The sequence below is a fragment of the Hemiscyllium ocellatum genome, chromosome 32 (assembly GCF_020745735.1).
Source record: "Hemiscyllium ocellatum isolate sHemOce1 chromosome 32, sHemOce1.pat.X.cur, whole genome shotgun sequence".
Taxonomy (NCBI): Eukaryota; Metazoa; Chordata; class Chondrichthyes; order Orectolobiformes; family Hemiscylliidae; genus Hemiscyllium; species Hemiscyllium ocellatum.
In genome coordinates this window covers 47,117,616-47,139,847 of record NC_083432.1, presented here as the reverse complement: position 1 = coordinate 47,139,847, position 22,232 = coordinate 47,117,616, and the positions used below count along the sequence as shown (strand labels likewise).

The window sequence follows — 22,232 nt, the reverse complement described above, 5'->3', positions numbered from 1 at the left end:
TCAAGCTTCAGTATACTCAGCTTTGTGGTGCAACTTATGGGCGATGGTAAAGACCAGATTGAGATTACTTTCTTCAGTAAGCACACACTTGCATTCTGCACTGCATGCTCACTAAGTCGCCTATTCCTGACTTGGAAATATCTTGGCTGTTCCTTTGTTATCATTAGATTAAATCTTGGAATCACCTTCACAACAGCAAGTGGGGATAGGCAATGACACCAAATGGTCCTTGAATAAATTAAAAAATTAGGGCACAACAATAAGTAATTCACTACAAATCATAAACAAAAATTTATTAGAAACAAATGAAAATGAGAGCGAGAGAGAACTAACAAGAGTTCACAGAGTCCAGATAAACATTCAAATAAAGAACAAAAAGAGACTTTAACCTTTCCAACACTCCAAGGTGTTAAGATATTCCAACCAGTTAGATAACGAGGGCTTGTCCTGTGGAGGCTGAGGAAGAAATAAACAAAGTCAACTCCGGAAATCAAAGCAGGGAGAAAAAAAAATCTTACAGAGGTGCTGACAAATGTTCTGGCTCTGCATGGGGAAAAACGGGTGTTGCAGCTTCTTCACCCGCCTCTCTCGTGCTTCTGGTCCTGAGAGTGAGGACAGTCCTTAAGAATTACAGCTGCTGTCTGTGACACAGATACTAAGCAGCGAAGGGTGTTTAAAGAAGCAAGATTAATCCCATCCAGTTGTCCAGTCTACACAGTTGCAGAGTTGGGAAGGTAGAAAACCCTGGAGTGTCTTCATCATTCCCCTTCAGAGACACTCCTTCAGTGTTAACCACACCAATCTCTGGCTCACAAATAGTTAACATACGAAGCAAGGGCTGAACAGAACATGGGACCTTCCGGGTCCATTTTGACTCAATGTTGTACCAGCAAAGGAATTCATAGAATCATCGAATCCCTACAGAGTGTGGAAATAGGCCATTTTGCCTAACAAGTCCACACTGACCCTCCGAACAGTAACCCACCCTAACCTGCACATCTTCAGACTGTTTGAGGAAACCCACACCCACGCTATCAAACGACATTTCCAAGCTAATGCTCAGTTTCGGTCTCTAGGTTCCTTGTGAGAACTTGTCTGGAAAAGCCTTTAAAGCTTGGATCAGGAAGGATCATCCAAACTCGTAACCTTGGGGTGATAGTGGCACAACCTGTTCATTCATTATTTATCCATAAAAATCCTACACCTCAGGAAGAGGGATTCAGGAGATTTACAAAAAGTACCTTAAACCAAAATGTAGCTTGTAGCAATCATACAATTCAGAATAACTAGTATTATGATCCCAGATGATATTACTATTGGATAAGTGAATCCCAGACCGAAATCCAGCCTGGTAGATCATTTTTGTTTTGTTTTCACTAACAAATTGGTTTCTCCCGAAACAAAGCACACAATGCTGCAGGTTTGATTTTAGTAAAATAAAAAGGAAAAAGAAATGAAAATAAAATGGAAAAAGAAATGAAAATAAAATAGACCACACTACTTATTTGTAAAACACAGCAGAGATATAATCCCATTAATCTGAACACTCCTTTACAGATCCCTTGAAAAACACCTTTGATAATACCCAAAAGCACATCTTGTACAGTACTTACACCATTGAAATATCTCTTTTTCTAACACTTCAATGGGCTTAAGTTAATCGATTTCAACTCAGTATGAAATATCCAACAGCCTTATTTTTCCTGGAGCTTTCATACACCTGAGTTTAAACACTGTCAGCTTCAAATAATTCTACCCAAACACTTCTGGTCTGGAACTAATTAAGCACCTTCCTCTAAAGTAAACTAGTTTAATCATCCTCCTTGAGCATACTTTACAATTGATCTTCATCTAAGAACTTCTGCAGAACTACCCCAAAGCTGGAAATGATGGGAATGGGTGTTACCCTTAATCTCAAAAAGAAATTCTAGAATTTTCTAACAGAAATCATTGTTTACCTTATTCAATCATAAACCCTCCTAAAGTAAAAAAATAGTCATTAGCTCTGAAAGCTACGCCATCAAAGATGTTTTAAAGAATTCGCCATGTCCACAGAATATACCTAGAAGTTAGTCATTACACTCCCCAGACACACACAAACCTATATGTCACCAATTCAAAATTCAAACATCCATTCAAAATAAATTACATTGAAAATGTGAAATCATACACACCCTACATCATAGCACTAATAAAATAATAATCTTCATTAATCTTAGAAAATTCATAGGTAGGAAAAGACTTGTATGTGTATAGAGGGTGAAACACACTCACGAAACACTTACTTTCACCAACTCCTCTAATCATATGACTCGCATCCCTCAGAGAGACAAAACAAACATTCCTTAAAGCCACTGCAATGAAGAGCAGCGCTCTCTCAAGAGATTAGCTCCTGTACGAGTGAGAGAGAATATTGGTTCGACAAGCAAATCATTAATGTTTACCAAAAGTTAAATTAGCTTGTACATCCTCACCTTAATTACTGTATCAATAGGTTTATTATTTTCTTGAATGGAGCTAAGCTTGACTTCACCGTTGCCTGGGTAACCATGCTCGATGTACAATGTGCAAACAATATTTGAGGAACTGCCAGCAATCAACTGCAAGAACTTCAGTTTTCGTTCGTCCTCCAGCCAATCAATGGCATACCTAGAAACAAGCCAGAAACCTTTGCTAGGAATTCAGTGTTTAGGACAGAAGTATGGCACAAATTCATGAGTAAAATGCGAAGGTTAAAATGAATTACTCCATTCCAAAGGTTTAATTGAGAGAATCACTGTCTGTTTCATGCTGGACTTGGAGGTCTCAGTGCAATCTCCAGTGTCCCCGATTAGAAGCATGCAGAACAGAAAGAGGCCATTCAACCCATCATGCCCGTTTTGACCCTTTGAAAGAACTATCCAATTAGCACCAACCCCAGCCTCAGACGTTTTCCCATAGCCATGTATATAGCTGGAAAGTTGAAGGGGGTAGTATACATCGAGTACAGGGTTAATGGGAAAGACAATTAAATAAACATTTTCGTTCCTGCCATGCATGGTACATTAAGACTGCTGGAGCTCCCAGTATCCTGCTCGAATTCAAGCAACATCAGTGAATCAGATACACCGGTCTTCATCACCGTCACTGCTTATGGGAGGTTGCTCTGGGAAAACTGCTTGCTATGTTGTAACAGCAACAACATTTCAATAGCAAGTTCCTTGGATGCAACCAGTTTTGGGACATTGAGATTGTGAAAGATACTTTACAAATGCAAGTTCATTAACTTAAAACTGGGATCAAGTGTCACTATTTTAATTACAAAAGCAAAATTCTACAGATACTGGAAGTCTGAAATAAAAGCAAAATAAATGCTGGAACTCTTCATCAGGTCTGATAGAATCTGTAGAAACAGCAACCAAAAAGTGAACATTTCAGAATATGGTCTTTCTTCAGAAGGAAGGTCAACTATGGAATATTTTCGAGCATTTTTCCAGACCCAGCGCAATGTGGCTGACTCTTGATTGTCGGAAATGGTCCGGCAAGCCATTTAACTAAAGACAGTTATAGACGGAAAACAATTGCTGGCCTTACCACCAACGCTGACATCCCATGAAACAGAAAGAATAAGTAAACCTCACCAAACATTTGGACAATAATGAGGAATTAACAAAGAGACAGAAAGCAGGGACACAGGCTATAGAGCGGCGAAAGGTATGGAAATTAGGAGGTGCACAGATCTTATAAGGTGACAGATGAGGATTCAACGTTAACAATTAAAAAGGGAATCAAGTAAACCTTTGAGGGAGAAACCACCATGGCTATGGGGTAAACAGCAGTTGGAGTGGGACTAATCCAACAGCTCTGTCAAACATTAATCAGTTCATGACCTATCGATTTTTTTTTAAACACAGTCTGAACTCACCTGTTCTGCAGTTGTTGGATTTCACCCCAAAGTTCGGCTTGACTCATGTAACGTTTCCAGATTTCAGCTGTAAGGTTTGGTAGGTCGACAGTATCCATTTCACATAGGTCCAGGAAGGCACAGTTAGTCTGGGAGAAAGGAGGTGGTAAGAGCTGCTTATAGAGATTAAAATTACAGTATATTTGCCTGATCATAAACAGAAGTTTATTGGGTTTACTCATGACGAGACATCTTCAAAATATAAAGTGTAGATGTGGGCATGTGTGCCCTGACTGGTTGAGTCTAAAACCGAGGGACACAATATCGTGATAAGGGCTTAGCCATTTAAGAACTGGGATCAAGAGGAGGAGGAACTTTTTTACTTAGGGAGGGGTGATTCTTTGGAATTCTCTATCTCAGAGGGCTGTGGATGTTCAATCATTGAGCATCTTCAAGATAGGAATTTTATTGTTTTCTGGAGACTAGTGACATTATAGGATCTGGAGGTGGAGCAGAAAAATGGCAGCGGTAAATAATGAGCCCTGGTCTAATTGGATGGTGCAGCAAGTTCAATGGGCTGAATGGCTTACTCTTTTCCTGTGATGCCAACCATTTATTTGAGGGTATTGCATTAAATTCTCACTTATTATGGGAAAGTCTAATTGCATATGGATTGGCCGAGCTATATGATAGTTACTGATAAAGTCAAAGTTGTACAGCATGGAAATAGACCCTTCAGTCCAACTTGTCCATGCTGACCAGATATCCTAAATTAATCTAGTCTCATTTGCCAGCACCCAGCCTATATCCCTGTAAACCCTTCCTATTCACGCACCTATCCAGATGCTTTTTAAATGCTGTAATTATACCAGCCTCCACCACTTCCTCTGGCAGCTCATTCCATACATGCACCACCCTCTGCATGAAAAAGTTGCCCTTTAGGTCCCTTTTGAATCTTTCCCCTCTCACCCTAAACCTATGCCCTGTAATGTTGGATTTCCCTACCCTGAGAAAGGAGCTTGGCTGTTCCCCTTATTCATGCCCCTCAAAGTTTTATAAACCTCTACAGGGTCACCCTCAACCTTTGACACTCCACAGAAAATAGCCCCAGCCTATTCTGCGTTTACCTGTAGCTCAGACCTTCAAAACCCAGCAACGTCTGGTAAATTGATTTTCACAGCCTTTCAAATTTAAAAACACAGGTCAACTGTGGGAAAAGCTCAAGATAGTCCAAACCAACCTTTTTTTATCAGACACTGCTCTGGCCCTGATTCACGTTACACTGAACTGTTTTAACTGATAGAGAAAAAATGCTTCGTTTGATGACTGGATTAGGAACCAAGCATCCGAGATTTAAAATCATTGTGTGGTTTTCTGCCAGCGTGCGGTTGGGATCAGCATAATTTTACTTAAAAGTTGCTGGAAGCTTCATTAATTATTTTAAAAGGGAGTTAATTTACAGAGGTATTTGAGAATGAGATTACAGGCAAACGGGATTTGGGAATAAACACACCTTTTATTCTATTAATTTACAGGATGTGCGCGCCACTGGCTGGGCCAGCATTTGTTGCCCATCCCCAGTTGCCATAGCAATGGTGGTAATAAGTTGTTCTTTCAAAAGAGCCAGAAGTACGATCAGAAGCAATACCACCTTTTGTACAAGGCAGTCTCTCCCTCAGAAAAAAGATTTGTCTGGCCTGTCTCTACACCAGACTGGCTGAGGGAAGGGAGGGAAGGAGTGCCCCCTCCAGGTTACAGAATCTGTTAGAGCCACATAATGCAATCAAATCCTAACTCACATCGAGGGCTTGAGAGGGACAGAAGGGAAATGAGACGCGGTGAGGGAGGAAGTCAACCCACATTCTCAGTGTTGGGCTCAGAAATGATGGCAGCACCAGATCAGAGAGCTGAGTGAAGCAGGAGTGGAAATATATACTGGAGCTGACAGCCCCACCCCTCTCCCTTCCTCATTCCTATCCAAGACCTCAATGAAGTTTAAGGTAGCAGCACACACACAGCTAGTTTAACAAAACAAGGAGGAAAAGGCCAAAGCAATGAATAATCTGCTCACCTCAAGCTTAACTCTCCTGTCCGTAGTCCAGGTTACGGTCAGCACAAGAGGGGAGAGTTGGGTATTTGGAATCAACACTTGAGGATCAAATTGCAGCACTATTTGGTTTTCAGCGACTGAAAGGACTTTCATACCAGACTGCTTTCTGACAGTCTCGTAGAACTGTGACAGTGCGTGAAAATCACAGGGGTGCACACTTGAAAATTAAAGACAAAAACATAGCAGGATGAGTTGTGAGAGAAATAGTTACAGCCGAGTGGTCTGAAATTGTCAATCACTGTTGGATCTAGTAAATTATGAATTCCAAGTATGGAGATCTGTTGGAACCTCCTTGACTCTGTACTGTTAATCCTACCTCACTGAAACAATGGTAACTCACTGACAACCCTCAACTTTTTCCAGAATCAGTTAGAAGTGGTGTTACAATAGAATATCAGTCATGATCATTTAGAGGAGCGGGTGTCAAAGGGTTGAATGGTCTACTGTTGCTCTCTGTGTTTTCTATGTATACAGTGACATCACCAATCATGATCAGAATGTGAAATTATCCGACCAATCACACCTAGAGACCCTACTGTTTTAAGTGACTAAGATTGATGTTACGTATAATTTATTTAATTGAGGTCCTTTTACTGCATTTTGTTGCAAAAGTAACCTTACTTTTAATTGTTTTAGTGACGATTCCTATTTGTTATATTTTGAGTTGAAGAATTTTTTTTGCTGTGAATCAGAATACCTTCTGTAGATTGTGCTCGATACATTATCTCCAACTTATCAGGAACCCACAGACAATTAAAATCCACTTTGCAGAAACATATCAGTGTCAGAAACCACCTCACTGCTGGGATTCTCTATAAACCTATCTGCACTTGTTGAGTGAGATACGTTTCCCACTGAACTAGTACTTGCACTATAACCAATTATATCAGCACCAATCAGTAATACAGACCCTGCATTTCTGTAACATTGCTCACAGGCATCGCTTTTTGTAATGTGACCTCTACTGTATTGTAGGAAGTAAAGCTGTCAATTTGCATACAGCAAGCTCTTAGGAACAGCAATGTGATGATGACTAAATAACGTGATTGATGGAGAATTATTGGCAACAGGGTTAAACCCCCTGCGCTTCTTTGAAATACCATGATGCTATCTTTCATGTAAATCTGACGAGGCAGACTGCCTCATTTCAATACCTCATCTGAAAGATGGCACTGCCAACAGTGCAGCACTCAACTGGTTCTGCACTGGAGTGTACTAGCCATAATTTTGTGCAAAATCCCTACCGTTGGAATACCGTATGTAGTGTTTCTCACCCCTCATTGAAAGCTCCTTCCTTAGCCAAGAGTTGAATTGCTTGTTCTGCCTGTTGGATTGAAGTGTGACACCTACTTATGCACAAAGAACACTCCTCGATTGCCTGTTGGATTTTAATTTTCTCTTCTGCCAAAGTGAGTTTTCGTTCCTGGAGAGAAAATAAAAAAAAAGGTGAGTTTGAGGATTGGCAACAATGTCACTTTTCCAATTACAAACACCGGGGTTTGAACGCCATTCTGACTTCACAATTTGTTATAACGCTCAATAACTCTCAGCAGAAATGACAGAGACTGAGACAAAGACTTGGAGCACATGCCTAGCGGTTACAGTTAACAGACTAACAATCCAGAGGCTGCGAGTTCAAATTTCATAATAAAGCAAATTTAATTCAATAAATTTGATCATTTCTGCACTGATACCAAGTAATTTTAGGAAAAGAATACCAGAGTGTCCTGATCACCCAAATGCCTTCCAGGGAACTCTTATTAATTATATAAGACTGCTACTAATTTTCCACAAACATACCTCCTGAAGTTGCAATTTTCTCTGTTGAAGAGCCTCTTCCAACTGCTGCTTCTGTTGCAGGAAGGATAACAACAATGAATTAGCAATCTCTGTTGAGCTGCTCAGATTACACAATGCACTGCACATTGTTACACCACATGATAGACAAGTGGAACCAAATCAGTGTTTCTACATCTGCATTTGCAACACAGTAAAGTTAAAACTCTCAAAAACTCCTAAAAGTGACCTCAATAGTTCCTAAGTAGATTTCTGATTGGAAAACTTAATGCCAGATTTTGCAAATAATCAAGTCTCCACACTGGGTCTGTAGTTTAAACAGAAGACTTATCAATTTATTAACAATACAGTAACTTCAGCAGAACAAAAATTCAACAAAATAATCTAAGTGGTCTACGCTTTATGCTTCATCACACAAAAGACAGACAAACACAGTGACCGGATAAATAAAAAAAAACAACAGAACTGGCCTGACTATTTAAGAGGTTTTCATGATGCATTATTTCACAGGCATAGATGATTGACTTCTTCAGAAAGTCAGCTAAGAAACAATCAGGGTCACCTTACAGTTCACTCACATAAAGACTCATATTTATAACTTGGTTTTCTTACCTCCATGCATTGGCAGGGTGCTTTCAAATCTTCAAGCTGTAGCATGTCAGTGTTTCTATTACAGAAAACACAGACGAAAATCCAATTCCAACTCTGACAACTGCATGAGACACTGACTGCCTCTTCCGTGAGGTCCCAGTTACTTTTCAGCATCTGCCATCTGCTTGACTAGTAGGTCTATTCAATACTTGCTGGAACCAATTCTTGGGTACTGACATGGTGAATGGCAAACTTCTGCTCAGTTTAAACACAATGACGATATCTGCAGAACCTTTTCATCAGGAACCAGTCATATGACTGGGATGTGAGCTTGTGGTTCTGGGAATCTGATTTCAAACTGGAAACAGACAGACAGACACCTTCCCACAGGAAGGTCACTCCAGCACTGGCTGATATACACTGCTTGTGGATCTGAAACTCCAGAACTAACTTCCTAAAGCTCTTCAGTCACCCAACCAAATTTCTCCTTGTGCAGCTCAATGTCAAATTACATCTGATCATGCTCCTGTGAAGTGACTACTTTAAAAGATATTCGTGGAGAATCTCAACAAGTGAGGGTAGTTCCTAACATTCCTATCGAGGTGCCACATGGTAAATTGGAGATGGGGCAGGATAGTCAGCACAATTTCTAAGACAATCTTTTGGAACGACACAAGTTGTTACAGTCGTAGCGATATATTTAGGACAGCTATCCTAACACCATCACTCCAGGATGTTTCAAACTATTTTACAGCCAATGAAGTGATTTTGAAATGCAGTCACAGTCGCAAAAATGGGACAGCCACTTTGCACCCAGCAAGATCCCAGAAACTGCATGATCGGAACTCTCTTTTTAGAAAAGTGATATTGCTCGAGTGATTAATATTGGTGGAGACACCAGGGAAAACGCTCTTATTTTCTATAAAATAGCTCCATTGGGTTAGTTATGTCAACCTACAAGGGCTAAAAGGGCTTCATTTTGAAATTTAACTTGAACTAGGTCCGATAGTGCAGCACTGTCATCAGTGAGATCCAGCTCCTGGGCGTGTCAGCCTAGATTCAGTACTCGACTCTCTGGAATAACTGATTCAATTCCCGCCTCAGGCAACTGACTGTGTGGAGTTTGCACGTTCTCTCTGTGTCTGCGTGGGTTTCCTCCGGGTGCTCTGGTTTCCTCCCACTGTCCAAAGATGTGCGGGTCAGGTGAATTGGCCATGCTAAATTGCCCATAGTGTTAGGTAAGGGGTAAATGTAGGGGTATGGGTGGATTGCGCTTCGGCGGGTCGGTGTGGACTTGTTGGGCCGAAGGGCCTGTTTCCACACTATAAGTAATCTAATCTAATCTAATCTAATCTAATCTTACAACTGCTTCCAATAACCTCCTGACTCATCAACTACCCACAGCCAACATTAAAAACCCCTAGATCTGTTCCTGTAAAACAATCTCTGATTACCTTTGCTTCATACAACTTCATGGCTTCCCTCAGAGCTTGCTGCTTTGCCTCTAGCGCCTGGAATTTCCACAAGATGGTCGAGATGTTTTGCAGCTCTTCATCCTGCACTCGACATTCTGCTTTCAGGCTCTTCCACTTCTGCCTCATTTCATTCAGTTTCTTCTCTGCTTAAAGAAACAAACTCTCAAACATAAATATTTCAACTTCCGCTTACCCACTATCCCAAATATCATGCCAATTCGACGGATCAACATTCTTCTGATAACTTGCACAGCCTCTCATTCAACTTCAGGCAGTAAAATGCCGCCCCTTACAGCAGCATTATTACAAAAGATCTTAGATAAGGTGATTAACAGCTTGGTCAAAGAGATTGGTTTTAAGCAGCATCTCATAAGAACAGTGAGAGACAGAGAGGTTCAAGGAGGCAATTCCAGAGTTAGGCAGCTGAAGTCACAACCCACAACAAAGGGCCCAAGGAAACCAGGAGACCTCAAGAGTCTGTTGGAAATTGGGCTCCCTTTAAAACCGAATTTTCTTCATATTTACTGTATAGCACGAGATTTCATTTAATAGTTGTTACAGCAGTAACTAATTTTCCAAACTTCTACAACATGAAGGCAAATGGAAAGGTGTCAAAAACTACTGGGGTCATGGTGCGCCATTGAATTAGTACATACCCTCTGATCAATGCATTGTTCGGGGAAATAAAACAAATTTGTTCTCACAAAGAATGGTGAACTAACCCTTGGATGAGGGAAGGCAAGGGGGCAACAGTCAGCCTGGCATCTTGACTAGCTGCCCATGGTCATTGGCTGGGAGGGTTTGGAGAGGTGATTAAACCAGCAGTGATTGCCAGCTCCAAAATAAGGTATATCAATGGGAGAGCGAGAGGGAGCAGGAGTTCCCTACATTGCCCGTGGGAAGAATGAAGACCATTGCTACCAGAGATTGCACAGCATATGGGTTACACACCTTCCCACTTCAAATCCACCACCACTGCTCCCCCATTCTACAGAATGTCTTCGGAATCTTTAAAACTTTCTCAATGTCACAGCTCATATATTGCCCTACTTTATCTTATTTACAAGTGTATTATATCTAAGCTTTACTTCATAACAAACTCAGTAACCTATGTGAAAATTGCTTACAAATGATTGACTACCTGTATTAGGTAGCTGTGACCACGAAAATCAGTATGTTTAGAGCCAGCAAAATGCTGAAATGTGAGGGTTCTAAAACTGTAACGGGGCAGACTGAAGGATGTACAGGCAAGACCATAGAGGGATTTGAACACAAGGGTAAAAATTTAAAAATGGTCAATCTGAACTTTTCATCCTCAGTTTTTATCCCATCATCTCTAACATTGGCCACATCTCTTTCTATTTTACAGGTGTTGCTATGTTCTGGTCACAGCAGGCTCTATTTTACCAATGATTTCCATCAATGTAACTCCAACCTCCACCATTTGCTTCCAACTCCATACTGAGGGCCTGCCTGTACATTCTTTCACTGATCCCAAGAACTTGGGACGTCAGAACTTGTTTGTGCTCATCCATCCCATCTTTGCTTTCTCCCTCAGACCCAGAGCAGCACTGAGCTACAACCCCACTAATTTCTCACTCTGTGCTGACCCACCATCGCTGTGACAACAATGAATGTGAAGTTCTCAGCTGAAACATAGAATTTCCGTCCAGTATTATCCAGGCTCTTTCAGTTTCACGGATTACTTTAAAATCGACTTTTTGACCATGCCCTTTTTAAAATCTTCCTACGTCTCACTCAGTGTCCATTTTCCCTCCAACTGCTTTGGGTTATTTTCCTGATGAAGGGCTTATGCTCGAAACGTCGAATTCTCTATTCCTGAGATGCTGCCTAACCTGCTGTGCTTTGACCAGCAACACATTTGCAGCTGTGATCTCCAGCATCTGCAGACCTCATTTTTTACTTACATAAAAAGCCTAAAGCAACCAAAATACAAAATTACATTTCACTAAGAGTTGTTAAAAAATGACGCAGAATCTTAAACTATCTTCATCAACCTCCCAAAGAAATTCACAAAGGCTCAGTCTGTGAATAAGCAAATTTAATAAAAGCATCTATTAAGAAAACTAGCGAGAGACTGGCTCAAGCAATTTCTTTTGTTATTTGTTCATGGCTTGATGGCATAACAGGGCGGCACGGTGGCACAGTGGTTAGCACTGCTGCCTCACAGCGCCAGGGACCTGGGTTCAATTCCCGCCTCAGGTGACTGACTGTGTGGAGTTTGCACGTTCTCCCCGTGTCTGCGTGGGTTTCCTCCGGGTGCTCCGGTTTCCTCCCACAGTCCAAAGATGTGCGGGTCAGGTGAATTGGCCATGCTAAATTGTCCGTAGTGTTAGGTAAGGGGTATATGTAGGGGTATGGGTGGATTGCGCTTCGGCGGGTCGGTGTGGACTTGTTGGGCCGAAGGGCCTGTTTCCACACTGTAAGTAATCTAAAAAAAAACATAGCACCCCTAATTGCTGATTGTTCGGACAGCTTTAGATTTCAGATTTTCAGGCTCTCATGCAAAAACACTATCGCTGAGTAGGAAGGCCAGGCTACAAGACTCACCTGCTCCAGACATGTGTCATACGACATCTGAACAGGCTGATTAAAATAAAAGTGTTTACATTCCAAATTTTTACTGCATTTAAATTTCACCACATCATGGTGAGATTCAAACTTAGGTGCCGAGAACATAAATCTGGGGTTCTGGATGACTAACCCAGTGATATGCCACAGCCTCAGTAAAGTTCAAGATACAGGTAGACAGTGTGGTGAACTAACAAGTTGTACCTGGTGTCAATGATATAGGAGTTGCTGGAAATGAAAGTGAACAGAACGCTGTACTGGGAGCAGGAAAGAGAATTTCCTACTGAGCGAAGAGCTGTACACCCTACTGCTGGTCAGTGAACAAAGACACATGGCTGCACATTGGCTGGCCCAGCTGTTACCAACCTATTAAGCATTACTTATAAAGCAACAATAATTTGCAATTATACAACACCATCATCCTAAACATCCCAAAGTACTTTCAGGAACGCCATTAGCAAAATAAACCTGACTTGGAAAATGAGGTAGCATCAGGACAGGTGACAAAAAACCTGGTGAAAGAAGTTAGTTTTAAAGGCTGTTGTAAAGGAGAAAACTGGGGTTGAAGGCAACATGATGAAAACTGGGAGAATTGCAAGCAGCAAGAATTGGAGGAGCCAGGGGTCTTTGACGTTGTAGACCTGGAGGTTATAGAACTAGAGAGCAGCAAGACCATGTGAATATAAAGAAGAGAATTTTACTTAAGTTAGGGAAAAAATTTGTTTTTTTGGCCACAAGTCTATGCCAAGCTTACATACAACTTATATGAACTTTTCCCCTCAAGCAGTGAATGTTCAGATAATGTGGGCCCCACAAAATCTCCAGTAGAACTATATTTCAGACCCAGAAGGTGGCATCACTACATTTTAACTGGACAGCCTTTCTCTGGCTATTCCCGACCATGGTGACTCACGGATATCTTGCTGCTGGTTACTTTCTTTAATTTCCTTGGCATCATTATTTTTCACTATGTCCAGGAACAAAGCACAAGTTTTCAGCTGTCGAAACATCATCTTCTGGTTCCTCCGGAAACCCTGAAACAGTAAAAATAAAAAGGTCCCTTTATTGTAAATACAATCTCTAACAAATTATAAAGTGTAACGCAGCATGAAGAACCTCAGTCAGTAGAATAATTTTATATCTAATGATTTGCCTACAGACAAAGATCTCAAAATGTTTCAAATATAATAAACAACTGCAATAAATGGCTGCAAGTGGATAAATATCAGTCATTTTTACATGGCTAGCCTTCGAAAACTACAATGATATGATGAGTCAATCAATGAACAATTCTGCTGGCATGGTTAGAGAAAAATGCTGTCCCAGAGTTTGGATAAACTCAACGTTCTTCTTCAAATACTGCCAAGGATCTTGACCCTCATCTGTGTTGTTGTTACCTCTAGAATAGACTATTTCAATGTATTGCTGACTAGTTTCTCACATTCGACCTTCTATAAAGCAGAGGTGATCCAAATCTCTGCTGCCATGCCCTCATGTGCACCAGTCCCTATCCACCCAAAAACCATTGTACTTGCTGAACAACACTGACTCCTGCTTGAACAATGTCGAATTTAAAATTCTTATCTTCATTTTGCATTTCCTCAATGTGACACTTGCTCTCTCTGTAAATCGCCTCGAAGCCCAAAAAGTCTCTGGAATAACTGCACTTTTTAATTCTTCTTGGTGGACCATCCTGGAGTATCAGCACTCTCTACCCCACTTCAGCTGATTTGCCCCTATGCTCTGGAACTCCCTTAATAAACCCTCCTTCTTGCTAGGAGGCCTCTGTCTCTGCCCAAGTTTTGTCATCTTTCCTGATAACTTCTTACGTGGCTTGTTTTTTGACGCTAGTCTTATTTTCTACTCTCCCTTCAACCTGACCCTTGGACTTAGCATTCACACGAATGCAAATAAAAGACACAATTAATTTGCAACTCACAATCGCATGCTGTACGACTGCAGCACCCTCCTCTGATAAAGATTCATTATCTGCATGGATTCGTCTCACAGCCTCTGCTTCCTTAAGGAGACTACAATGGAAGAAAATGTTAAGTTATTGCCCCATAGTGGCTGGTCAGAGACCATAAAATGCCATACTTCAGATAGACCTCCTTTACAAGACATTCCCCACAAATACGAACCAAGAGATAAAGCAATGGTACCTCACCAGCCAATTGTGACTGATGCTGTCAGATTGGCTGCTATAAATGAGCACAACAGTCAACAGTGATTCACGTGAGAAGCAGCTCTGTCATCCTCTACTTCCATGCCCACACCTCTTAATATTAATTTCAATTCGCTTCTAAAAGGTCTCAAACTTCATTTATTTTCCTCGGAAATTTGTCAATCTGATAAACACCCCTGTGGAGCAGACTGGTCCATACCTTAAATGAAACAAAGACTACGCCCCAGTTAATAGCACAAGTGCCTAAGTCAAAAGGTTATGCCTTTAAGCTCTATTCTAGAGGCTTGGGCACAGATAGGAAATAGGAAAGGTGAGGTCACCCTGTTAGGCGTTTTCTACAGGCCTCCTAATAGTCCTAGAGAAGTAGAGGATAATATTGCGAGGATGATTCAGGAAAAGAGTGAAGGTAGCAGGGTGGTTGTTATGGGGGACTTTAACTTCCCAGATATTGACTGGGAGAGCTATAGCTCGAGTTCATTAGATGGGTCGGTGTTTGTACAATGTGTGCAGGAGGGTTTCCTGACACAATATGTCGACAGGCCAACAAGAGGGGAGGCTATATTGGATTTGGTTCTAGGTAATGAACCAGGCCAGGTGTTAGACTTGGAGGTAGGTGAGCACTTCGGGGACAGTGACCACAACTCGGTGACTTTTACTTTAGTGATGGAGAGGGATAATCGTGTGCCGCAGGGCAAGAGCTATAGCTGGGGGCAGGGAAATTATGATGCAGTGAGGCATGACTTAGGATGTGTGGATTGGAAAAACAGGCTTCAAGAGAAGAACACTAATGAGATGTGGGGAGTGTTCAAGGAGCAGCTACTGCGTGTCCTCGATAGGTATGTACCAGTCAGGCATGGTGTAAAGGGCCTTGTGAGGCAGCCGTGGTTTAGTAAGGAATTGGAGTCCCTTGTGAAAGGGAAGAAGGCGGCATATGTAAAGATGAGGCGTGAAGGTTCAGTAGGGGCGATTGAGTGTTATAAGGTAGCCAGGAAGGAGCTAAAGAGGGAGCTAAGAGAAGCGAGAAGGGGACATGAAAAGTCTTTAGCTGGTAGGATTAGGGAAAACCCAAAGGCTTTCTATAGGTATGTCAAGAATAAAAGGATGACTAGGGTAGGTATCGGTCCAGTCAAGGATAGTAGTGGGAAGTTGTGTGTGGAGGCGGAGGAGATTGGAGAGACATTAAATCAGTACTTTTCCTCAGTATTCACTCAGGAACAGGACACTGTTGCTGATGTGAATATGGAATCACAAATAATTAGAATGGATGCCCTGGAAATATGCAGGGAAGAGGTTTTGGGAATATTGGAAAGGATGAATATAGATAAGTCTCCTGGGCCTGATGGCATTTACCCCAGGATCCTATGGGAAGCTAGGGAGGAGATAGCAGAGCCATTGGCCTGGATTTTTATGTCGTCGTTGTCAACAGGAATAGTACCAGAGGACTGGAGGATAGCGAATGTGGTCCCATTGTTCAAGAAAGGGAGTAGGGATAGCCCTAGCAACTATAGGCCAGTGAGTCTGACTTCAGTGGTGGGCAAAGTCTTAGAGAGAATGGTAAGGGATAAGATTTATGAACATCTGGGTAGGAATAACGTGATCAGGGATAGCCAGCATGGTTTTGTGAAGGGCAGGTCGTGCCTCACAAACCTTATTGAGTTCTTTGAGAAGGTGACCAAGGAAGTGGATGAGGGTAAAGCAGTAGATGTTGTGTATATGGATTTTAGTAAGGCGTTCGATAAGGTTCCCCATGGTAGGCTAATGCTAAAACTTCGGAGGTATGGCATTGAGGATACATTAGAGGTTTGGATTAGGAATTGGCTGGCTGGAAGGAGACAGAGGGTAGTAGTTGATGGATTATGTTCATCTTGGAGCGCAGTTACTAGCGGTGTACCACAAGGATCTGTTTTGGGACCATTGCTTTTTGTTATCTTTATAAATGATCTAGAGGAAGGACTTGAAAGCTGGGTAAGCAAGTTTGCGGATGACACAAAAGTCGGTGGAGTTGTGGATAGTGAGGAAGGAAGTGGTAGGTTACAGCGGGATATAGATAAGTTGCAGAGCTGGGCGGAAATGTGGCAAATGGAATTCAATGTAGCTAAGTGCGAAGTCGTTCACTTTGGTAGGAATAACAAGATGATGGATTACTGGGCTAATGGTAGGCTACTTGGTAGTGTGGATGAGCAGAGGGATCTTGGTGTCCATGTACACAGATCTCTGAAAGTTGCCACCCAGGTAAATAGTGCTGTGAGGAAGGCATATGGTGTACTGGGCTTTATTGGCAGAGGAATTGAGTTCCGGAGTCCTGAGGTCATGTTGCAGTTGTATAAGACTCTGGTGCGGCCTCATCTGGAGTATTGTGTGCAGTTTTGGTCGCCATACTATAGGAAGGATGTGGAAGCTTTAGAACGAGTGCAGAGGAGGTTTACCAGGATGTTGCCTGGAATGGTAGGAAAATCTTATGAGGAAAGGCTGAGGCACTTGGGGCTGTTCTCATTGGAGAAGAGAAGGTTTAGGGGAGATCTGATAGAAGTGTATAAGATGATTAGGGGTTTAGATAGGGTAGATACTAAGAACCTTTTACCGCTGATGGAGTCAGGTGTTACTAGGGGACATAGCTTTAAATTAAGGGGTGGTAGGTATAGGACAGATGTTAGGGGTAGATTCTTCACACAGCGGGTTGTGAGTTCATGGAATGCCCTGCCCGTATCAGTGGTGAACTCTCCTTCTTTATGGTCATTTAAGCGGGCATTGGATAGGCATTTGGAAGTTATTGGGCTAGTATAGGTTAGGTAGGATTCGGTCGGCGCAACATCGAGGGCCGAAGGGCCTGTACTGCGCTGTATCCTTCTATGTTCTATGTTCTAGATCAAGCACGAGACCGCATAGCGCTATGAAAAAGTATTGTGCCACTGAAGGGCCATCTTTCAGATAAGACATTTAATTCAGGCTCTCAAGCTCAGTGGATGCAAAGGATCTCACACCATTATTCTGAACAGCAGCAGGATTGCCCAGGTTAATATTCATCTCACAACCAAGATTAAATGTTTCTCTCTCTTTCAGGGTTCCATCTCCAGCTATCAGTTATTCCTCACCACCGCATCTTCAGTATATATGCCAAACTTTTTTGAGCTACAATCAGTCCTGAACAAAGATGACTGGACCGGAAAAGTTAACTCTGTTTTCTTTCCACAGATGCTGCCTGACCTGCATTATGAATATTTTCCAACCGTCTTTTGACAGAGCTTCTGTGGGTAAATGCTTTGAAAGATAAATTTTCTCTTTATCAATGCTCATTGTTGCTGACTGAATTAGTATTTATTGCCCATCCCCAATTGCTCTTAAAGTTGCAGTCAGTTGCGAAGATGTGTTTACAGCACTATTTGGGAGGAAGTTCCAGGTTTTTGAGCCAATGACAATAAAGGAACAGTGACGTGCTTCCAAGTTATGATCATTATGAACTAAGCTAGACTACTCAAAGCATTCTTAAGAGGCAGGTGAGAACTTAACTTTCCAATTTGTTTTGGTAAGTATACAGTGAGAATTACCCGGATATGTTAGTTCAGTTGACTATTAGATTTTAAAATTGTATAATTTTGTGAATACATTTTTCTATGAAACACAAAGAAAATACAGAACTCAGCCTATCCAACTAGACCTAATTATGCTGTTCAGAATATACACAACAGTCCCAATAAGCAAATTAACTTTAAAAACCAGGATAAATGGAACACATGGTAAAAACAATGACTTCAGATGCTGGAAACGAGATTCTGGATTAGTGGTGCTGGAAGAGCACAGCAGTTCAGGCAGCATCCAAGGAGCAGCGAAATCGACATTTCAGACAAAAGCCCTTCATCAGGAATAAAGGTTGACGTTGAAGGGTGAGAGAGCGAGAGCGAGAGAGCGAGATAAAACTGCTCAGCTCAGTTAGCTGGAGAGCTGACCACTCTGCTTTCTTTATAAAGGTCACTTCTAAAACATGACCATTTTGGCCTGAAGTCTAATCTGTTTACATATAAACAAAAGGCCTCTCAAAATGTTTTTTATCTCTGTACCAGACTGATTGGAGCCTGCCCCAGTTCATTACCCCTCTGACAAAAATCAAGGGCAGAGTGTCCTTTAGCCAAGGAACAGTTTTTAGTTAAAATAAAGGACCAGATTTGTGACAGGATAGTGCATCCCTTTAGAAGGGAGGTGGTGGTGTTCCCATGTGCCTGCTGCACTTTTCCAGTGGAGACCAACGTTTGGTAGGAGCTTTGTATGAGTTACTGCAGTGAGGCATCTTGTAGATGCTACACATTGCTGCCAGCGATGGAGGAAGTAAATATTCAAAGGTAGCGGATTGGGTGCTGATATACAAGTTGTTGTGCTGGGCAGCAAGGTGGCTCAGTGGTTATCACTGCTGCCTCATAGCGCCAGGGACCCGGGTTCGATTCCAGCCTCCGTCTGTGTGCAACTGTCTGTGTGAAGTTTGCACATTCTCCCTGTGTCTGCTTGCGACACCGAGTAAGATGACCAGCCATGATCATATTGAATGGCGAAGCAGGCTGGAAGGGCAAATTGCCCTACTCCTACTCAAATTTAAGTATCCCCTGAAAGACTTAACATTGATTTCTGTTCACAGGGAAACAATGCCAAAGACAGCTTTGAAATGGGCAAAGAATCTACAATGGTTATTTTATTTTCCTTTCAAACATAAAAGATTGCCGAAATAGAAGGTGGTGTGCACAGCCCAGACCATCACAGCAGCCAGTTTTCCATCCATGGACTCCATTTACGCATCTTGGTGTTGTGGAAAAGCTGTCAACATCATCAAAGACCCATTGCACCCCAGTTATGCTTTTCTACAACCTCTTCCGTCAGGCAGCAGATACAGAAGCTTGAACAGGCACCAACAGGTTCAAGAACAGCTTCTTCCCAGCCTTTAATAGACTGATGAATGGTCTCGAGTAGGCCGGAGTGGGGGTGGGGGCGGAGAGGTCAGGAAGATTGCAGGTTAGGAGGGCGGTGCTAAATTCGAGGGATTCGACTGAGACAAGGTGGGGGGAGGGGAAATGAGAAACTGGAGAAATCTGAGTTCATCCCTTGTGGTTGGAGGGTTCCCAGGCGGAACTCAGCACCGCCCTCCTAACCTGCAGTCTTCTTCCTGACCTCTCCGCCCCCACCCCACTCCGGCCTATCACCCTCACCTTGACCTCCTTCCACCTATCGCATCTCCATCGCCCCTCCTCCCTACCTTTTATCTTAGCCTGCTGGACACACTTTCCTCATTCCTGAAGAAGGGCTTATAACCGAAACGTCGAATTTCCTGCTCCTTGGATGCTGCCTGACCTGCTGCGCTTTTCCAGCAATACATTTTCAGCTCTGACGTCCAGCATCTGCAGACCTCACTTTCTCCTGATGAATGGTCTCTCCAACTTCAAATTATGCTGATCTTTATCTTGCCTAGCACACGTCCTGTGGTGTAACCTATATGCCTCTCAGTTTTTTTTCTTCACTCGAAGATCTGTATGTCCTTGCTTACTATGGTCTGCCTGCACTGCTCGCAAACAAAGCTTTTCACTGCACTTAGAAACACGTGACAATAAGTAAATAAATAAAAAATTGCAAAGGACATGCTCCTAACACGGAAGGGACAGTTTACGGAGCCCTGAACGACAGCAGGATGGGGCGGGGAACCCTGACTCGAACCAGAAGCTGCCAGCGCTGAGAGGGATGCGCGTGAGCTCCCACACGGATACAATGTGGATACAAAGTGGATACAGTAACAGGGAGATGTATCCAAGCGGGAGCTGCCGCGGGCTATGTCCCTCTCCCCGGGGCAGAGGCTCCGCTGGACCTGACCTGACCGTACTTACTCTCTCGCCTTATCCACCAACGTTTCGCCTCCATCCCGCTCGGCCATTTCAAACTGGAGCATCACACCAACACCGTCTGCTATTGGCTCTCACAGAGCTCGGCGTCATTTTAAAGGCGCGGCTAAGCCAGGCTCTTAAAGGCGCTATGGCCCCCAGCGGGAAGTCGACCAAATTCAACACAAAAGCAAACACTGTGTCCCCCGTTACGCAGAGCGCTTTCCGGCTGAGAAGGTGCTATTGGTTACTGCCTCCGAATAAATGCTGAAATTTTCATCAGAGAAGGACAACATCAGCATAGAGTGTAAAGTGGCCCTTCAGCCCATCATGTCTGTTCTGGTCACCCATATACCAGCAGACTACTGTGTAGTCTCATTTTCCAGCACTTGAGCCATTCCCAAGTGACACTGCAAGTATTCGTCTAAATAATTTGCAAATGTTGTGAGGGTTGCTGCTTCTATCCCAGTTTTGGGAACTTTATATTTTCATTTGTTATTAACTTAGTGGCTTAGTGGTTAGCACTGCTGCCTCATAGCACCAGGGACTTGGGTTCAATTCCAGCCTTAGATGACTGTCAATGGGGAGTTCTCCTAGTGTCTTCATGGGTTGCCTCAGAATGCCCTGCTTTCCTCCCACAGTCCAAGGATATGCAGGCTAGGGTGGATTGGTTATGCTAAATTGCCCAGAGCGTCCAGGGATGTATAGTTCAGGTGGATTAACCAGGGAATGCAGGGTTACATAGATGGGGTGGTATGAATCTGATGGGCCAAATGGGGAGCTTCCACACTGCAGGGATTCTATGAATCTTCTACGATGAAATTAATTCCAGATACGAGTCATACAGCATGGAAACAGACCTTTCGGTGCATCCTCATTCATGTACTTACCTAAATGTCTTTTAAATGTTGGAACTGTATCCACATCCACCAGTTAGTTCATTCCACACATGAACCACTGTGTAAAAAAAAACTGCCCCTTGTATATTTTTAAAATCTTTCTCCACTCACCTTAAAAATATGTCCCCTAGTCTTGAAATCCACCACCCTAGGGAAAAATACCTGCCATTCACCTTATCTATACCTTTCATGATTTTATAAACCTCTCTAAGGTCAAGCCCTCAACCTCCTACACTTCACTGAAAAAGTCCCAGCTTACCCAGCCTCTCCCCTTAACTCAAACCTTCTCTTCCCAGCAACATCCTGGTAGATCTCTAAAATCTCATACTCTGGGTGATAGTTTTTATTTCCTCATATTCCCTCTGAACCTCCTGCCCTTATGCTAAATCTATGTCCCCTGGCTACTGTCACTTCTATGAAGGGGAAAATCTTCTTGCTAACTACCCTTTCTATGCCCCTCAGGACATTGTACTCCTCAATCAGGTTTCCTTCCCTTAGCTTTCTCTGCTCGAAACAAAATAACTGAAGCCTATCTATTCTCTCTTCATAGAGAAATCACACCAGCCTAGGCAACATCCTTGTGAATCTCCTGTGCACTTTCTCTACTGCAATCACATTCTTCCTAAAGTGTGGTGACTAGAACTGCACACAATCTTCCAGCTGTGGCCTAAATAATATTATGTACAGCTCTATCGTAGCTTCCTTGCTCTTGTATTCAAAACCTTGATGGAAAAAGCTAAGTATCCTATATACCTTCTTAATCACCTCTCCTGATGCTTTCAAAATCTATGAACATGCACACTAGGTTTTCTCTGATCCTCTGTACTCACAAAGGTATTCCCAATCAT

The 22,232-nt window shown here is 42.5% G+C and overlaps 1 protein-coding gene across 1 annotated transcript; it reads right to left on the bottom strand.

Annotated features, from left to right (window-relative positions):
• Nucleotides 1-267: 267 nt before the first annotated feature.
• si:dkey-225f5.4 (uncharacterized) lies at nucleotides 268-20,567 on the bottom strand. Its single transcript, XM_060848887.1, has 10 exons — nucleotides 20,492-20,567; nucleotides 14,388-14,478; nucleotides 13,362-13,482; nucleotides 9,836-9,999; nucleotides 7,794-7,844; nucleotides 7,268-7,416; nucleotides 5,955-6,150; nucleotides 3,905-4,032; nucleotides 2,475-2,649; nucleotides 268-456 (listed from the first exon to the last, which is right to left on the bottom strand). Exons 1-10 carry the CDS (start codon nucleotides 20,551-20,553, stop codon nucleotides 385-387), a joined length of 1,209 nt encoding a protein of 402 aa, XP_060704870.1. The 5' UTR covers nucleotides 20,554-20,567; the 3' UTR covers nucleotides 268-384.
• Between the last annotated feature and the right edge of the window lie 1,665 nt (nucleotides 20,568-22,232).

Excerpts from the sequence above, each read along its gene's own strand:
- si:dkey-225f5.4 (XM_060848887.1), bottom strand. The coding sequence starts at position 20,553 with ATGCTCCAGTTTGAAATGGCCGAGCGGGATGGAGGCGAAACGTTGGTG. Across the intron at positions 13,483-14,387 it reads CAGTCGTACAGCATGCGATT|GGTTTCCGGAGGAACCAGAA; the intron begins GTGAGTTGCAAA and ends TTACTGTTTCAG. Across the intron at positions 7,417-7,793 it reads GAAAATTGCAACTTCAGGAG|GAACGAAAACTCACTTTGGC; the intron begins GTATGTTTGTGG and ends TTTTCTCTCCAG.